We start from the raw sequence: 20,083 nt of genomic DNA on the forward strand, positions 1-20,083 counted from the left end.
TTACTTCATTCATTCAAGGTTCCTGGCTGACAATATAATGCTTTGGCAGCAAACGTCATATTCCGGACACTTAGGTTCACAAAGTGCGCTCATTGCAATGGCAGTTGTGTGAGGTACTTACTGTCTGCATATACAACTGCATGGCTGTGGCTGAATGGCTGTGGTGTTTCCTGGACAACAGACATTACACAGCTCGGTGCAAGTACTTAGCAGACACCACGGGCGTCCGATTACACCACTGTGTATACAACAAATCTGATTATATTTGTTTCTTACCGTTCCAGTGACACTGTTGGTCGTGGGGGGAGGTCAAGCGGGGTCAGCAGCTCGGTGGATTGTAAAGTTCTTGAAAGCGAGTCAGCCCCCTCTCGTTCTCTGTAGTAATACGGCATCTCATACATGACGGACCTCATCCTTGTTGCAGCTTTCAAATTCTGTGGGTTGGAAATAGGTTTAAGTCCAGTGACATGTCAGCCCAGCCCTGGAAGGCAACAGTGCGCGGCTGAGCCCCATGCAGACACCTGACACGCGAGAGTCCCAGTCACCGCCCGCCTCCGTTGTTCCAATTGGTCACTTGGTGATAAGGTTACAAGTTGAATCAGTAACCCTCTACTACACTCATTACACAAGCAGAAGAACTGAAAGACTATTAGAACAGCAAACACCTGTGTAAACACTTTACATGGTGGAGACTCTGGGACATATTTACAAGTCCCTGTTGCCACAGGAACGTCACTTTTATCGCCGTTCCTGTGGCGATAGGGGCTTTCACGCTATACTTAGCGTGAAAACGGTGGGCAATGGGTGTTGCCCATTGATTTTGACGCAGCCCCTTATTTACAAGGGTGGCATAAATAGGAGGCAGCCCCAAAATGAAGACCACGGAAAACCTGGTCTTAGCATAGCGAAACAAGGAGAAATGCTGTATTTCTCCTCGTTTTTGCTGTTTCTACGTGTGCTGTATTGTGCAGCACACATAGAAACAGCAAGATGCCATGACTGATTGTTCATGTGCAGGAAGGTGTCCCTTCCTGCACATAAACAATCATTAAAAAAAATATGATTTGCAACTTCTATGTGTGCTGCACAATGCAGCACACATAGCAGTTTCAAATCACCATTAGTGATTGTTTATGTGCAGGATGAGACGCCTTCCTGCACATAAATCATTATTTCCTCAACGCAGGCACCCTTGCACTATGGTGCAAAGGTGCCTACATTGGCGCTAGGCAGCCTAATTTAGCGCCAACGCAGGGAGAAACGCAGAGGTGCAAAGTATTATTATAAATATGGTGCATCCCAGCGTTTCTAAAGTGATGGAACGTGGCATTAGCTATTTTGGAGCTAACCTGCACTTCGCCCCTTTATTGTAAATACGCACCTCTGTGTGTGAAGTCCCTTTATGCAAACAAATTCATCAAAAGATATTTGTTCGGGAGCAGGGCGGATTCTGAGCCAGGAAGCTCATTTTTGGGGTGTAATTTCACAGCCCTTTGCTCTAAATCAGTAACTTTTAAAATATTTAACTCGGGTCAACATTGAGATTATTATGTCTGATTTCTGTGTCAAGCAGTATTTGAGTTCCAGCCCCTTTAGCACCTCTTGGAGTAAGCCTTGACTGCTCTCTAAACTTCAAAGGTAAACTTGAGTATCCACGCCAGATACATCCCAGTAACTGCCTACTGCCTTGGGACAAAAAAAGAGGTCTCACCATTTTCTACTGTTTTTTTCCTATTATAAGAAAATATTCTAGGGTGGCTTTGATACAGGCAAAATGCTGGTAGCGAGTGCCATAGAAACACACTAACAGGATATTGCACCATGCCACACATATTAATTTTTCCAAATACGATTCACTGCAAAGCAGTGTTGTTTGCTTAAATGCTTAAATCTGACTTTGTATATGTTTCAATAGCTATATTTATACTAATATAAGAAAGAGAGAGCCCAAACCTTTGAGGTGGGTAATCTCAGGAACCACAGCACCAATCACAACACCCAATACAGCGTTGGAAAGGGCAGTTGCAGCAGAAGGACATAGGCTATGCAGACGCCCACCATATACATTTAAAAGGTAAAAGAACCGTGCCAGCAAAGTAGTCCCTTGTGGGAGGGTCTGCGTTGTACTGTGGGCGTGACAAACGCTGGGGGGGGGGGGTGATACGTTCCGCCCTTCATGCCATGTCTCATATCGCGTGCTGTGGGCGTGTGCTGGGGGCGTGTGAGTGTGCGGGGCGCGGGATTACTGAAAAAAAAAAGCGATCGTTGTGCCCAATATTTCATTGTTTTTTCTTCCCAGGTTCTGTACATTCAAGCTCCAGGTGTCCACCCTGCTCTCTTTAAATACCCCTGCACCCCATAATCATAACCCACCCGTACTCCTTAAAATACCCGAACACCCTTAAACACTAACCCATCCTAACCCTATAAATATACCATGTACCCCAAAACCCAAACCTATCCCTAAACCCTCAAAATAACCCTGTACCCCAAAACCCAAACCTAGCCCTGAACCCTATAAATACCCCTGTACCTCAAAACCCAAACCTACCCTTGAACCCTAAAAATACCCCTGTACCCCAAAACACAAACCTAGCCCTGAACCCTAAATACCCCGTACCCCAAAACCCAAACCTACCCCTGAACCCTAATACCCCTGTACCCCAAAACCCAAACCTAGCCCTGAACCCTTAAAATACCCCTGTACCCCAAAACCCAAACCTACCCCTGAACCCTAAAAATACCCCTGTACCCCAAAACCCAAACCTAGCCCTGAACCATAAAAATAACCCTGTACCCCAAACCTACCACTGCACCCTAAAATACCCCTGTACCCCAAAACCCAAACCTAGCCCTGAACTCTAAAAATACCCCTGTATCCCAAAACACAAACCTAGCCCTGAACCCTTAAAATACCCTTGTACCCCAAAACCCAAACCTAGCCCTGAACCCTAAAAATACCCCTATACCCCAAAACCCAAACCTAGCCCTGAACCCTAAAAATACCCCTGTACCCCAAAACCCATACCTATCTCTAAACCCTAAAACTACCCCTGTACCCGATAACCCAAAACTATATCTGAACCCTTAAAATATCCAAACACCCCAAAACATATACCTCAGTACCCCAAAACATATACCCCTATACCCATACTTACCTTATCCAAACATTAAAAAAACATGCTTTTACCATTCATGCATTTACAACGAATTTCGTTGTAAATGTATGCGTTGTAAAAGCATATAAAATGTAATGCCATGCATTATAATGGCATTGCGGAGTCATGGTACTTTCGTAATGAAAGTATGCGGGGTGATGGTATGCGGAAAGAAAGTTGCGGAATAATGGGTGTTTGCCCTCCCCCGGTAAGTACATTGGTGGCACGGCGGCCCACATCTCCATCAACATACTCATATTTTTTCACCACCGATTGGAAAAATGCCCTGGTCTCTCTCATTGATGGCCAGCACCGACATACACTTTTAATGTATAATGTATGTATAAATTGTTTTGTAGCACGCTCAATTACTTGAGAGTATCCTGGCGCGATGGAGAAAAAAAAGAGCAAGGGGATAGCATCAGGGATTAACTTATGTCACATTTCTGAACAGATGGGTTTTTAAATTCTTCTTAAACTGGGCAACATTTTGACAGGAGCGCAAATGGAAGGGGAGAGAGTTCCACGCACGGGACACCACTACAGTAATAGACTGGCCACCCAGCCTGGCCCGCCTAAACAGAGGGTGGGTCATTTTGAGCAGCGAGGCTGACCTGAGGGCTCTTGTGGGGACATAGAGGGTAAATCTCTTCTTTAAATAGGCTGGGCCTTGGTCATGCATGGCTCGGAATGCAAGCACTAAAGATTTAAAAAGAATGCGTTGCGGTACTGGGAGCCAATGCAGAACGGACATTTGAGACCGAACGCTCTTCCATCTCGGGATGTTACAGAGGAGACGGACTGCGGCATTCTGAATGACCAGCAACCGCTTGATCAAGTAGGCAGGAATGCCGCTGAACAGAGCGTTCGCATAGTCCAGCCTTGCCAGAATAAGTGCTCGTGCAACAGTCTCCCTAGCCTCTCTGGAGAGCAGTGGAAAAAAATTTCTGAGCATTCTTAAAGTGGCAAAGCAGGTCCCGGACATTTTCTTTATATGGTCCTCAAATCTTAGGTCCTCCCCAAACCAGACTCCAAGATTTTTCGCAGGGCCACCCATTACCTTAGGACACGGTATGTTAGGGGGCCACAGCGAATTCCTGAAACTGGGAGGGAAGGAGCCATAAAAGAGGACCTCTGATTTATCCTCATTACACTTTAGCTGGGCCGAGGTTAACCAGCGAAAGACTGAGGACAAACATAGCTGAACCACTGTCGTGTCTAACTGGTCATCTGGCCAGGTAAAGAGAAGCTGCGTGTCGTCAGCATACCCAATGATTTTAGCCCCGTACTGTTCTGCTAAGTAAACCAAAGGGGTAATGTATATATTGAACAGTAGGGGGCTAAGGGTAGACACTTAGGGGGCTTTTAGACACACCTCCTGCCACAAGTTCTAGAATTGCGAACTTTAGAGCTGGGGAGCTACGTTCGAATCTCGGCATCAGCTCAACATCCTGTGATTCCAGGCAAATCGCTTTGTCTCCCCGTGCCTACCACTAATGAATGTGTTCTTCTGTAATGTAAATTGTGCTAATGCCATGCTGTCGAGTTCGCGCTATATAATATTGCAAGGAAAAATAAAGTAGGGAAACTCGAGTTCACACACTACTGAACACTCACTCTTAAGTGCATCAGCGGTGCACTGTGAATCGGAGCGTTTCACAGGCCTGTCACAGATAAGAAATGCTATCAAAACGAAATCCTACAAAACAATATACTACTGGCCGGCAGCAATTCATACCCGGACAACGTCGGGACGGGCTGGTAGTATACATATAAAGACATAGATATATACAAAAACAAAGGTTCTGAACATTATAAGCAAATCAAAATATACATATATATTCCTATGAAAAAACAAAGGCTAAAGTGATGTTCTAGTTAGGTGAAAATGTCAGTTTTATACACAACATTTTAAAAGAAGAAACACTGAATTCACCAGTTACAGTCATTTCAAGTAACCATAACTTGCGCCCCCGACATGCACAGTGTTCTCATCAATTATGCCATTTCAGATGTCATCAGTGATGCTATCAATGTTATAGAACATGTCAAGAGTGATGTAATAAGTGAAGTCATAAGCAGTGCATGGCTAGGGCACATGTTATAGTTACTTGAAATACCTACAACTGCTGAACTGCACTCTTTATTTATAGTTAAAAATGTTACCTTAAGGTTCCTCGCCAAGGTCCAGGAATCAGTGTACACTGCCACCTATAGATATTTTTTTGAAATTTTCAGGACATGGGGACTGAGTCTCTGTGTCGTAAAAATAGCCACAACATTTCTCCTCATGCCAATGAGAATACGAGACCCCTAGGGTCTTGCAGAAGCTTCTCGTTCCTGCGGGACTCAGAAGCTTCTCATTCCCATGGCCGACTAGTAAAAAAGACCCTCTTGGGCATTCCCATTGCTCTAATATTTAAAGTTGAGTGCTTGCAGTACTCCAGGTAGAGTCCTAGGAAGCGAACCATCAAGATATACATACATTTTTAACCTAAATTTCTCAAAAACGACTGAACAGATTTACACCAAATGATAAAAAACGCGCATTCTGGGTAAACATCTAGCTTTCTGCCGAAGCTGATGTAATTCCTTACAGCCGATTGGACTGCAGTACTATTCAAATATCCTCATGAAAATAGCGTAAGGGAAATTGTGTTTTGGACTCCCCCTTTTTTCCTCGATCCCCGTTTGATGGATCACCATAAAATTTTCAAGGAAAAAGCGGAGGTCAATGGACCTTTTAAAGAAAGGTTTTGTGGAGATTCATCAAACTGTGCCAAAGTACACTTTCTATTTATCTAGGTCATAACTATAACTAGACAGTGGCAACTGTAATGTAGATGACGTTTGTAAGTGGCCCCAACACTTTTATCCATGGCCTAATATGTGCCACCCTAAAATGCACTTCTAGAGATGCCACTAATTTGCATTCATTCACAAATCTATGGCTGTTTAATTACAGGTCTCCTCATTCACTATTAGCACCTCTAAAGTCAAGTGTGTCCATGAAGCTTCATTGTACAGGACCCCTCCAATGCTGCAGCATTTCCCTTCTAACCACAGTCAGCACCTCTTTCAGGGATCACACATGGTTACAATAATGAGATGTGAACACCCTGCCACATTGTTTGAGACACTCCACCAGGCAGCTAGATGTGAGCAACAAAAAGTGGCATATTTGACGTACCGCACCAGCTAAATTTGGGAAATGGATCAGACCACGCAATTGAAAGACAAACCTGCAAAAACAGTAAGGCTCGTCGCTCTTGTCAGAGAGAAAGAATGAGACAAGGGGACTTTGAGAGAGATAGAGAGAGAGAGGGAGATAGATAGAGAGAGAGAGTCGGAGCGGGGTATTCTATTTTTATGTGCAAATGTAAAGTCTCATGATGTAGACTACTAACAAGGATCAGTGATCACCATGATCTCTCATACACTGCTGTCCAAGTAATGAGACATCCACTGAGCTCACACAATACACCACTATTCTGAAATCCAGTATGCCTTGGTTCCCACCCAAAATTGGCCTCTTTAGAGCTCCCAGAATCCCCTTGCATCCAGACTTGCCATGCACCTCTGTCCCACTACTAACACATCCACAGAACTCTCACCTTGCACCTCTACCCTGTCTTGTCATGCAGCACTTTACAATTACTAAGACATCTAGAGAGAGAGCTCTCAGAAGTTTTCTGATTATTATATGGTATTATTGCATGGTAACCAGGGATTTCCACACTGGCAGGAGTCTTCCTCTGTCATTTTCTGTGATGCCCCATGGATCACACGGTATGCCCTATGTCTGAGCCCAACAGGAAAAAGTGGAAGTTGGCATGCCTAGAGTTTCAGTTGCTACTCCATCTACCTCTAATTTATGACCATGTCTACTCTACCAAAAAACTGCTGGACTGCAGAACATTCAGAGGAGCACTGATATTTATTTCCTGTGCTCTCCTCCTCATATTAAAGCAAGGATATTTTGACTTTGTGTGTCTGTGAGCTTCTGAGTACTTAACTGCCAAATTGTATTTTTCATCTGTGACACAGTCAGTAAGTGCTGGCTTATTATCCATCAGTTTGCCTTCTGGGGCATGTAGTTTCATTTTTAACCAGAAAAGCTTGGCATGATAAGATAAGCATGATCTTAAAAACCCATGACCCACCTCAAATAATAATTACAAAACTTGTAAGATAGAATCACGAAAGTGACTGAATAAACATGTGCTCAATCTCCTGGTAGTGTTGACACATGGGAGCCAGGTTTAACTTAGGGGCAATGTGTAATGTATTTATGCTGTACAGAAACGGTAATAAACTGAAAACACAACCACAAGAAAAAATCACAAACCAATTTAGAAAAATCGAGAATATTATTTGATAAAATTACAATAAAACAACAAAAATCAATGTAGTAGACCTGGATTTATGAGTTTTACAAATGTGTATTCAAAATTAGTGCCAAAAAAGCACTAGGAGCCAAAGTCAGGCAATTGGTCATGGTGAACCGGGACAAAGGTAAGATTTAAGGCCAATAGGTCGCGAAATTTCCTTGTCACTTAGAAACTTTTATGGAGGTAGAAAGTCTTCAGTAGGGCCAGGAAGCGGATGGATTCGAGTAAAGGGCCGCTGTGCTAAGTCTCAGAGTTGATCAGATGGTGATCGGCATTTGACCCAAGGAAGCTGTTGACAAAGGTTGTTGCCATTGCTCAGATGACACTCAGCAATGAGTCCGGTGAAGGCATTGATCAGGTGCTACTTGAGGTCAAATCCGGTGAAGCCATTGACAAAGGCTGTTAACTAGCTTTAACTCTTCTTGGCAGTTCAGCCTCCCATTATGCTCTCTGCTTCACCATTCCTTTGTTAATTGAGGCCTAACAGTACTCCATTGGACTACCAACATCCAGCTTCTTAACCATTCCATCAAAAATTATACCTGCCAGTCTCTCTCAAGTATGTGAAGAGCCCTCTTTTCTGAACATATTCCATGCTGTCAAGGATTCCCCTAAAGCTCAAAATATTCTTCTGGCACACCACTATCCTCTTCCTACTCCAGTGAAGTCCGGAAGAAGGCAGCATAAATGCCCCTTCAGCCCCATTTTCTCTCTTTCAACCTGGCATCCTGCGAGCTGTCTTTATCACATGGTTGTCTGAGAGAGGGTTGGGTGCACCTGCAAACTCTCACTTCCCTTTTCAGTGCCCGACATACCCATTCTCAGTGTCTAACCACATTTTCCTGAGGTGTGGGTGCTGAGGTCATTATATCTCCCACTCCCTCACCCAACACCTATTTACTATCATCTTGGTTCATAACCTTCTAAGTCAAGAGGTGGCACATTAGCCTCTCCTCAACATGTGTGCCTTTCCTAGATGGTTGGTACTCATGTGACTTCCTTCTTATTTGTTCCAAAACATTGCCCCTCTTCCACAAAGCCTGTTTTTGCCCTGAATATTCCCATACTCTTATTCCTGAGAAGGGTTTCCTTTTTAAAGGCAGAAATTGTCATTGGCTTGCCCGGTCACATGACCACTGTTTCACAAAGCAAATGCCCCTGAAAGCACTGCGGCCACCGGAACCTTTGATCAACCCACCAGGCCTTAATAATTCTCACTTCACTTCCAACACCCCCAGACTAACTGTGTCTCAATGCTATTATTACAATGCATTGGATGCTCTCTTAATAGGAAGACCACCAACGGCAAGCACTTCTGATGGGGCCGGGTTCCACGTTCTAGATTTACTCTGGAGGAACCCCTGGTTGAGGGATCGTTAGTTCCTGCTTAAAAGTGTGAAGGAGAGAAATATCTTGTCCAATTAGGTTTCACAGACCCAATAAACCATTACTCAGAAAAATCACTGACTCCAGGTTCTAAGTTTAGTTAGTTTACTACAAAAACAAAGCCAGACACAATTGGACATACAAACACCTCAAGATTAGGGTGTAGAAATACATCAGGACTAATACAAAGCCAAACTTACGGACAAAGTTCAATTGATGAAAAATGCAAAGAATGACAAGTTCTAGGATTAGGACGCAGGCAATGACTGCCCCAACATCAAGATTATTCTTCAATGGCGGTTCATACGTAAAAAGCATTAGTCTGTCCCTACACTACCACTAACATGACATCCCTACTTAGCATTTCCCCAGGCAAGTTCTGGAAAAGGTGTCAGTGCGTGAAGACTTCCTAAGAATTGCACTCATGTTGAATGGGTCAAATAGTATAAGCTACAGAGCTTGTTCTAAGATGATGCTTCTCTCTCCAGCAGATCTCCTCTCCTCCCTCAATCCCCGAGGCGCTGTCCCTAATTCCAGCTTCACATCACGCGATCATCCCATCCAGCTGGACACCTCCTTGTAGGTAACTTTTCAGGTTAGTTTTGATACTCCCAGTCCCTGGCTTGACGACCTTGATTCCCAGGCCTTCTCCAGTGAGAAAGAACACCGTCCCACATTATTAGCACCACTTTTTCAAATGTATCCTCTCCTCCCTAAGCCTAACTTTGAAAACAAAAGCGTTTTTCTAACTAACAAATATGAATTTCAGCACCTGCAACAAAAACGTGAGAAAGGAAAGATTCTACATGCACAAGAACATTACGAATAATTCAATTGTGAGAGCCATTGAAAAATACACATGACGCCTACAAAATCTGCTAACATTAGAATTAATATGAGCTCCATCAATCATGCATATACATGAACACCATCACTGTCAGTGAGTTACATAGTCAGTAAATGAATTTCTCATTAGTCACCGATAAAAGGAACATTAAGATGTTCATCCTTTAGAACATGAGTACAATATTACTTTATCCCCGTTGCACAAAATATCCCTATTACTTCACTTCACGTTATTACATTAGGCATCCCAACAACCAAATGTTAATGCGACAAGAGAATATATGCAGGTAAAAGCTAATCATGCATATAAGGCACTCCTACAAATTGAAGAGCACAATAATCGCTCTCTAGTACTACCAACAGCACTGCTAAACAAGAGATGGGCGAGCCACTAAAGGCTTGAAGGCTTGATGCCTGGGTCTGGCTATTCTTGAGGCCTTCATGGATCCTAAGAGCAAATTGAGGCGAATGGAGTTCCATAACCATATAAAGGCCTCCAGCTTCGTTCATCTATATGATTATGGAATCCCTCAGTGACTTACAATATCTTCATAATGTATGGCAGGGGGTACTTTATCTCTTATATAATTGGCACAGGTGTTATCACCCCTCTGTGTATGCTGCAGAAAGCCCCAAAGATTGGATGCATGCAGTGTGAACATCTTTAAGAGACTGTGACAGGCAGTGTAAGAACTAGCACTGTCCAGAAAAGATGCTAATTCAAGATACTGATACACGCCTACAAGGCCCTCCATGACCAAGGACCACCATGCATCAACCACCGCATGAACTACCACCAGCCCTCCAGTCACCTGTGCTCTCCCTCCTTCACTCTCTCTCACACTCCCCACGCCTATTGAAGCAACAGTGGAGGACGCTTTTCCCCTTGCCGTCAAATCCTGGAACAACCATCCCCTACACATCCGAACTGTGTCCCCTCTCCCGGAACTCAGAAAAGGAATCAAGACCTGGCTCTTCGACTGATCGCAGCAGGATCCTAGCGCCTAGATACCCTCATGGGTGATTAGCCGTGCTCTACAAATTGATTGATTGATTTCACCCTCAAACAGGGTAATCACCTGGTCAGTATTGTACATGCTTGACCATAATCTTTACCTCAAATGCGGCAATCGGAGAAGCGACGCAAGCTTCCTGCACCCGTGCCGAGCCTCCAGTGATGCGGGGGCAGATCGGACGCTGCAATTTACACAGCAGAGTGGCCCGATATCGTTGACGAGAACATGAGTTGAGCTAGGCACCGGGGCTCACCATAATTAGCCAGTCGGGACATAACAGGTGTTCCCCTCATAAGCAGCTCATTGTCCTACGGCATAGTGAGGCTGAGATATTAACTGCATGGCCAGGCCAGGCGGCCTTTGCCTGACTTTAACATGGTGCCCAGGAAGAGCTTTGGGCACCACTGTAGGAGACTGCAGCCTGCAAGGGTCATACGAGGGGAAGGTTTTTCTGCATACTTCCTCTTCAGCCTATCCCTCATCAAAAGGGTTTGATTGCTAGAACGATGGAGGACTCCACAATCTAAGGCCTGCCGACCTTAAGAGGGCCTGAAGAAGCAGCGGGAATACCCTAAGGGCCCATGAGAATACAAAGGGTAAAGAAAAAAGGGGACTGGTCGAATGGAACACCAGGGGCAGAATCTCCTGCCTGACCCCAAGATGGCCACCACAGTGGTCCTTTCCCACGATGAGTTACAACTCTCACATTGGTGAGATGACCCACAGGCTTACTACGAATGGAACACCAAGGGCACCATTTGTTTGCTGATTGTTGCACTGTACCCGCCATTCACGGCGCTCGGTCCCGAGATGCTGTCTGTACCTGCCTGACTCTAAAATGGTATTTACAACAAGGGGTGGTGATGGACAGAGTCTCTGAATTAAGCAGAATACTCTCACCCAGTCAAGAGATCAGGGCTAGATCCAACACCGTTTTTTAGCTCATTGCACCATCCCAGTTTCAGAACCTGGCTGTATGCAAATTAGTCTGTCCCTGGCCCAGTGCATCATGGGAACAGGGCAGACCAGACTACAAAAGCCAATTCTTACACTGGGAAGGAAACAAGCTTCCGGGGACCGGTTTCTGGCATTTCAGCCGTCTTCGGCCCGGCTTGCTTGAATCCTGATGGTGCAATGAGCAAGGGACTCACATCTGAGTATACCCTTCCACGCTTAGGGTGGACAAAAATATTTACAGCAAGGGGTGGTGATGGACAGAGTCTCTGAATTAAGCAGAATACTCTCACCCAGTCAAGAGATCAGGGCTAGATCCAACACCGTTTTTTAGCTCATTGCACCATCCCAGTTTCAGAACCTGGCTGTATGCAAATTAGTCTGTCCCTGGCCCAGTGCATCATGGGAACAGGGCAGACCAGACTACAAAAGCCAATTCTTACACTGGGAAGGAAACAAGCTTCCGGGGACCGGTTTCTGGCATTTCAGCCGTCTTCGGCCCGGCTTGCTTGAATCCTGATGGTGCAATGAGCAAGGGACTCACATCTGAGTATACCCTTCCACGCTTAGGGTGGACAAAAATATTTACAACAAGGGGTGGTGATGGACAGAGTCTCTGAATTAAGCAGAATACTCTCACCCAGTCAAGAGATCAGGGCTAGATCCAACACCGTTTTTTAGCTCATTGCACCATCCCAGTTTCAGAACCTGGCTGTATGCAAATTAGTCTGTCCCTGGCCCAGTGCATCATGGGAACAGGGCAGACCAGACTACAAAAGCCAATTCTTACACTGGGAAGGAAACAAGCTTCCGGGGACCGGTTTCTGGCATTTCAGCCGTCTTCGGCCCGGCTTGCTTGAATCCTGATGGTGCAATGAGCAAGGGACTCACATCTGAGTATACCCTTCCACGCTTAGGGTGGACAAAAATATTTACAACAAGGGGTGGTGATGGACAGAGTCTCTGAATTAAGCAGAATACTCTCACCCAGTCAAGAGATCAGGGCTAGATCCAACACCGTTTTTTAGCTCATTGCACCATCCCAGTTTCAGAACCTGGCTGTATGCAAATTAGTCTGTCCCTGGCCCAGTGCATCATGGGAACAGGGCAGACCAGACTACAAAAGCCAATTCTTACACTGGGAAGGAAACAAGCTTCCGGGGACCGGTTTCTGGCATTTCAGCCGTCTTCGGCCCGGCTTGCTTGAATCCTGATGGTGCAATGAGCAAGGGACTCACATCTGAGTATACCCTTCCACGCTTAGGGTGGACAAAAATATTTACAACAAGGGGTGGTGATGGACAGAGTCTCTGAATTAAGCAGAATACTCTCACCCAGTCAAGAGATCAGGGCTAGATCCAACACCGTTTTTTAGCTCATTGCACCATCCCAGTTTCAGAACCTGGCAGTATGCAAATTAGTCTGTCCCTGGCCCAGTGCATCATGGGAACAGGGCAGACCAGACTACAAAAGCCAATTCTTACACTGGGAAGGAAACAAGCTTCCGGGGACCGGTTTCTGGCCTGTCAGCCGTCTTCGGCCCGGCTTGCTTGAATCCTGATGGTGCAATGAGCAAGGGACTCACATCTGAGTATACCCTTCCACGCTTAGGGTGGACAAAAATATCCCTTGCTCATTGCACCATCAGGATTCAAGCAAGCCGGGCCGAAGACGGCTGTAATGCCAGAAACCGGTCCCCGGAAGCTTGTTTCCTTCCCAGTGTAAGAATTGGCTTTTGTAGTTTGGTTTGCCCTGTTCCCATCATGCACTGGGACAGGAACAGACTAATTTGCATACAGCCAGGTTCTGAAACTGGGATGGTGCAATGAGCTAAAAAACGATGTTGGATCTAGCCCTGATCTTTTGACTGGGTGAGAGTATTCTGCTTAATTCAGAGACTCTGTCCCTCACCACCCCTTGTTGTAAATATTTTTGTCCACCCTAAGCGTGGAAGGGTATACTCAGACATGAGTCCCTTGCTCATTGCACCATCAGGATTCAAGCAAGCCGGACCGAAGACGGCTGTAATGCCAGAAACCGGTCCCCGGAAGCTTGTTTCCTTCCCAGTGTAAGAATTGGCTTTTGTAGTTTGGTTTGCCCTGTTCCCATCATGCACTGGGACAGGAACAGACTAATTTGCATACAGCCAGGTTCTGAAACTGGGATGGTGCAATGAGCTAAAAAACGGTGTTGGATCTAGCCCTGATCTTTTGACTGGGTGAGAGTATTCTGCTTAATTCAGAGACTCTGTCCCTCACCACCCCTTGTTGTAAATATGACTCTAAAATGGTGGCTGCAGTTTCCCCATCGGTACCTCGCCTGCTCTCACCCAGAGATGGAGGACGAGGCAGACGGTGCCTCCCAGTAACACCGGGACTGATGCCTTCTATGGAACTATGACGATGCCCCACGGGCTGAAACTTTAACTGTATGTACCTACCGCAGAGCCCGAGTACCCTTGGCCGCTGCCCGCTGGAGCTGTCCTATACAACTATAGCAGAGTCTGTTAACTGCAACATTAACTGTAACTGATGTAACTATGTAACAATGTTCTGAAACAATGCCCTATCTCATGTAAAGCGCTCTGATACCTCCGGGTCTAGCCAGAGCTATATAAAACTTATCAAACACATTTTTTTTATCAATGTGTCAAGCCCAGTAAAAGTATTAACAAAACAATTCAGTGTCCGTATTTTCTGCCTTTGTCAACAAATATTAAACACAACTAATTCAGTAAGAATCACATAAAAGTGTCCTATAATTGTCAAATTGATTCCTGGGTAAAAATTAAACAAAGGCCTAATTTCTGTGTTCAAAATGAATACAAACAATGTTATGTAATTTATATATATGTACCTAGTCCCGGCCCTTCCAGAATAAGTAAACAATTTTTCTAAGAATGGTGGAACCTTAGGCTTAACACCAGACCCCTCGATCTTGCTCCGACATGAACTCATCCACACCATGAGCCCACCAAAAAACATAAAAGCAACTAGGTTTCCAGCACATGCTGCACCTCGCGCATATGGTGGCAGACAAACAAACGTACAGAAACACAGCCAGGGAAGTAAACTACTCCTAGGGAGTATGCACAGCAAACATCCACCTAATGTATAGCGTTTGAAATATAGAGAACTGCATGACCTGGATGCATGCAAAATGTAGGAGTATTACATCCTAGTTTAAAAAATATACAGAGCAGCAGGTCAGTTTAAAATCTATTGCGATGGACATGGATGCACATATAATAACTAGGGTCAATTTCTGGCATTTATGAATAGCTCTATTTCATGGAGATTGAAAATGGAATCTATCCGATTACGTTTTGGGACTGCTTGAGCTGTGGGGGCTGTCATGTTCTAGGATTACAATGAGGTCACACGCTGCGCAGGTGCAAGAATGGGACCGCACACATATTGACTGCGCTCTGGTGTGGGACTGTCTACGCGCAGCCCCGCCAGTTTAGTTATCTCTGCTTTTACATGATCGTGGGTGTTAAGTAAATGAGTCCAGGATCCAAGTAGAATCATATGATATTTATTTATGATTCAAGTATAATAGGCCAAGACCGCATCAGGAACTCAGCACAGCTGCTGCATCGAGTCTCAAGCTGCTTCAACTGATCATCGCTGACACCTGGGGATTCCAAGTGTCATCAGTGATGTGACTAGAGAACAGCTCGTGACATTAAAGTGCTACAACACTTTAAACAAAAACACAACACATCTCCTTCCTTTGACAATTTTAAATTTGCACAAATATAATTACTAATATAAAAATTTGATCTATCTCAACTAATTCTAAATATTAAAATATATTCAATTTAATACATTCTTCCTTAACTGATACTAAACAATAACATGTATTCATTTACTTCCTAGAATAAAAACATTAAAATATATAAATATTTTCTTTTTCTTTCTAAAATAAATTACTTTCCTTTCTAATTAGAACAGCACACCACCCCCTCCAAACTATTCGAAAAGAAATAAAAAATCAGTGGAGAGTTAACTTTTTGTTATATAATCATTTAAATAAATAGGTGGTTTAATGACTCTTCCAAAACTACTCACAGAATTGTCTTCTAAAGACGAACCTTGATCATGAAAAGCAACACTTTCTGAATCAATTAACCCTGTTCTTTCAGAATTTGAAGAATTCTCAACCTGCTCCTGTTCATAATTAAGCCAATGGAAACTCCTTGCAATTTGATGACCATCCTGAGATCAAACTCTGTTATCCAAATCTTCCTTAACTTTTACAATTTTTCCTAGATGCCAAACTTTTCAATCTGACAACTTGACAGAATTCTTAAAAATTCCAATCACCTTTAAAAGGTATAGAGAACTTATTCTGACCTTTTCTCACTTTGAATGGTAATTTAACCCTTACTAAATCACTACTTTAGTATTATGTCTGGAGTCATAATGTTTCTTATACTTATCTTGATGTAACATAATGTTTTCCTTAACCTGTACTGGTGACCACTCCAACAATTTTGAGAGTTTCATCCAGCACTGGATGTCTTTAGTAAATGATACTCGCCCCTTCATGATAGTAAAAGGACTAAACCCTGTGACAGTAGGAGTGATGCGATACATCCATACCATTTTCTTGATTCCAATAATCCAATCTTGCCCTCTCAAATTGGCTCATTGAATGGAGTCCTTTATAACATGATTAAACCTCTCAACTTCTCCATTCCCACTTGGATGATATATAGACGTAACCTTGTGAGTTATGCCATTCCGTTTCAAATACTCTTCCATTCTTTGACACTTCAATTGAGCACCATTATCTGTAATATTAATTTTAGGTAGGCCCTCTCTTTGGAATACCTCATCCATGAATTCCAGGACATTGTCTGAATCAGCCCTATCTACCACCTTAATTTCAGGCCATTTCGAGAAATAATCTACAGCAACTAAGATATACATATTACAACCATCCTTTGTAATAGGCCCTGTGATGTCAAAACCTAAAGTTTCCCATGGCATTTCTGGGCACTCAATAGGATATAAAGGAGGAGTGCTAACCTTTTGAGATTTATCAGAATTTAAACAAGCGGAACATGCTCTTTCAACCTCCGAATCAACCCCTAGCCACCAATACAGTTCTCTCAAACATTTTTTTGTCTTCACTATAACAAGGTGTCCTTCATGACACAGCTGAATAACTCTTACTCTCAAGTTCTCAGGTGGAATGATTTACTCACCACGTAGAATATTGCAATCTTTAAGAGATTATTCATCACGTACTTCCCAGAATTGTTTTAACTCCTCATTCAATGAATTTTTACCGGGCCATCCATTCACAATACACTCCTTGACTTTGACAAGAAGCTCATCTTTAATTACACTCTCTTCCCATTCTTGTGGACTCAAAGAGTTATGATCATTTTTTAAATCAATAGCAGCAACCTGTAAATCATCCCAATTTTGCTAATCCATTGTGCTTTGCACGCGTGGGTTCGTATCCCATCCTCGTCGCCAATATTGTTAAGTAAATAAGTAACAAGATCCAAGTAGAATCATATGATGTTTATTTATGATTCAAGTATAATAGGCCAACACCGCATCAGGAACTCAGCACAGCTGCTGCATCGAGCCTCAAGCTGCTTCAACTGATCACCAATGACACCTGGGGATTCCAAGTGTCATCAGTGATGTGACTAAGAACAGTTTATGACATTAAAGTGCTACAACACTTTAAACAGAAACACAACAGCGGGTAAAGCCAAACAGGCAAGCCAGGCCAGGGTGTGGATCAGAGACACCCCTGTGCATCCTGATACATTACATTCTACCTTTATGATAAATGAGCAAAACATTTTGACAAAAAGCCAACAAAGATACACATGATCAAAACAAATACGACCAAGAGTCAAAATGGCATCCTCCCAAAAGAGATCACAAGTTAGACATTAAAAAGACAGAACACCAACAGAATAAGAGATCAAAAGGGATACTGGAGGTTCCCATCTTGGATCACAGCTGCTGGTTGCCTCTTCTCCGTCAGTCCATCTCATAATCCTGATACTGCTGGGATGGTTTTAGGTTCCGCCGGACGTCGTTCCTCTGGAGACCTCAACTTGGTCCTGGCCACTTAGAGTCAGTCTGTACACCTTCAGCTTCATTGTCCACGGTAGACAGGCCAGTAGGGTCCATTTCAATCAGAAGGGCAGTGAAGAAGACAGTCTCTTAGGGGGCACAGAGTAGGAAACCAATCATTCCCACTTTGGTCATCTATGGGTTCTGGAGTGTACCAATTGGAGTATTCTGCTGGGGTCCCTGGATTTCCTTTAAACAGTTTGAAGTATGATACATTTTGCATTCCTGTCTCCTGTCCTCTGGAGGCTGTTATCCTAGTCTCACTGATCTGAGAGACCTTCCAATGTTTCAGTTCAAAAGGAAGCCTGAACTGGCTCCTGGGGTGCCAGTCCTTTATGAGCACGCGGTGTCCAACAGAGAGTTTTGGGGTTTGTGATTGCCAGCACAGGGAAATCCTGTGGTTTTGCTCTTCCCAGTGAGCTTGGTAGTGGTTAGGTGGCACTGGGGATAACATCTGTGATAGGGGATAACATCTGTGATTTTATGCCCAAACCGAGGGTACTTTATGCCACTCCAGTGGTGGAATGGGGTGTCAGTCAGTAGTCTTTTAAGAACGTGCAGATGTCTTTATCCAAGCACTGCTGCTCAGCTTGTGCAATGTGAATAGTCTTGGTGATGGATCGCATAAACTGCTCGACCTCGCTGTTGGCTTGAGGCTAGCGGGGAGGTGATTCAGTGCTGTTTGGTCCCTTGCAACCCAAGCTAGTTTGCAAAGTCCTGGCCATTGAAAAGTGGGCAGTTTTCCGTGCGCAACTCCCGGATGAGGCTACGGGTGACCATATTTTTTCCCGCTTTAGGATGGGTTCTTCAGCAGAGGCGGTTCGCACTACTCCAACATTCGGGTTACAGGAATAGTCGTCTATGATAACAAGGAGGCGTTTGTCATCCAGCAGAAGTCCTAGGGCATTTCCAGGGGCACCCCGGGATGGCTCCGTGATGATGGGTGGGGTAGGGTCACCTCAACCAGTGGCTTGGCAGAGCCTCCATTGCGGGACTGTTCTTTTGGCTTTCTCATTCAGGCTGGGGAACCACACTTTGTTTCTTAGCCTGTTCTTAGTTTTAACAACTGCCTGGTGTGACCCGTGTGCAAGATCAACTATTCTCTAAGTCAAACTGGCTGGCATTATGAGCCAGGGTCCTTGGAGCAGGCATCCATCCATCTTCCAAGATGGTGAGTTCTTCTTTCACATGACACAGTGACTTGAGCGTATTTTGAGCCTCTGTGGTTTTCTGGGACAGAGTAGTCATGATGGTGTCCCATCTCCATGATTGCACGACGATCATCGCCTGTTGGAGGCCATCATCCATTCAAGTAGCTTTGATGACATCAGCTAGTGAGGCGGGAAGTGAGCGCGACCCTAAGTACTCTTCGGCATCGTTGGCTTCCTGTACTTCTTGAGAAGTGGCAAGCCAGGCATGTCTTGAGAGGTAATCCGCAGGGTTATGGACCCTAGGCCGGTCTCTACGGAGAAGTGGCATTGTTGAATTTGGAGTATCCACTTGTCAATCCTTGGCGGAGGCTTAGAGGCTGAACCTTTGAAGAGTGGCAGTAGGGTTTGTGATCCGTGCGAATGGATGTTCATACAGAGAGAAATAAAAATGTCTTCAGGCTCAGTGAATTGCCATAGCCTCTTTCTTGATGTGAGAGTATCATTGCTTGTGTGGGTCAAGGCACAGCTGGCGTAAGCAATGGGTTTCCACTGGCCGAATGGCTGTTTCTGGAACAGGACAGCCCCCAGACCTGTAGGGCGTGCACCCACTGACAGCTTGGTGTCTTTGCCAGGGTTGAAGTAGGCAAGGGTGATGCCACAAACATGCCTTGTTTTGTGTCTTGGAAAGACTTTTCCTGCTCAGGACCCCACTTCCAGGGATTTGACACCTTTACGAGATCTTGTAGTGGCCTGGTGAGTTAGGTCAGGTTCTGCATGAAACAGCCATATTACTTGACCATTCCCAAGAACTCCTCACTTCCTTGGAGGGTAGAGGCACATTCTGGATGTCATGGACCTTGGCAGGATCAGGGGTGATCTCCTTAGCAGAAAAGCGCTATTTGAAGAAGCATATGCCCTTTTTTCATGAATTCACACTTTTCCTTGTGCAAAAGGGGCCACAGCTTTGCAGTCAATGGAATCTGGACCTCAACCTGTGGAGATGTTCTTCCAGCGTGGGGCATGGACCATGATGTCATCACTAACGCTCAGGAGGCCAGTGATGCCTGCCAG

At 44.5% G+C, this 20,083-nt stretch overlaps 1 protein-coding gene across 1 annotated transcript in view; it reads right to left on the bottom strand.

Moving 5' to 3' along the window:
* SPMIP4 (sperm microtubule inner protein 4) overlaps positions 1-461 on the bottom strand; it is a 182,016-nt gene extending 181,555 nt beyond the window's left edge. The window contains exon 1 of the mRNA XM_078664378.1: positions 277-461. Coding sequence (XP_078520504.1) covers positions 277-413 — 137 coding nt within the window. The 5' untranslated portion in view covers positions 414-461. The remainder of the gene's footprint in view (positions 1-276) is intronic.
* Between the last annotated feature and the right edge of the window lie 19,622 nt (positions 462-20,083).

The sequence above is a fragment of the Lissotriton helveticus genome, chromosome 10 (assembly GCF_964261635.1).
Source record: "Lissotriton helveticus chromosome 10, aLisHel1.1, whole genome shotgun sequence".
Taxonomy (NCBI): domain Eukaryota; kingdom Metazoa; phylum Chordata; class Amphibia; order Caudata; family Salamandridae; genus Lissotriton; species Lissotriton helveticus.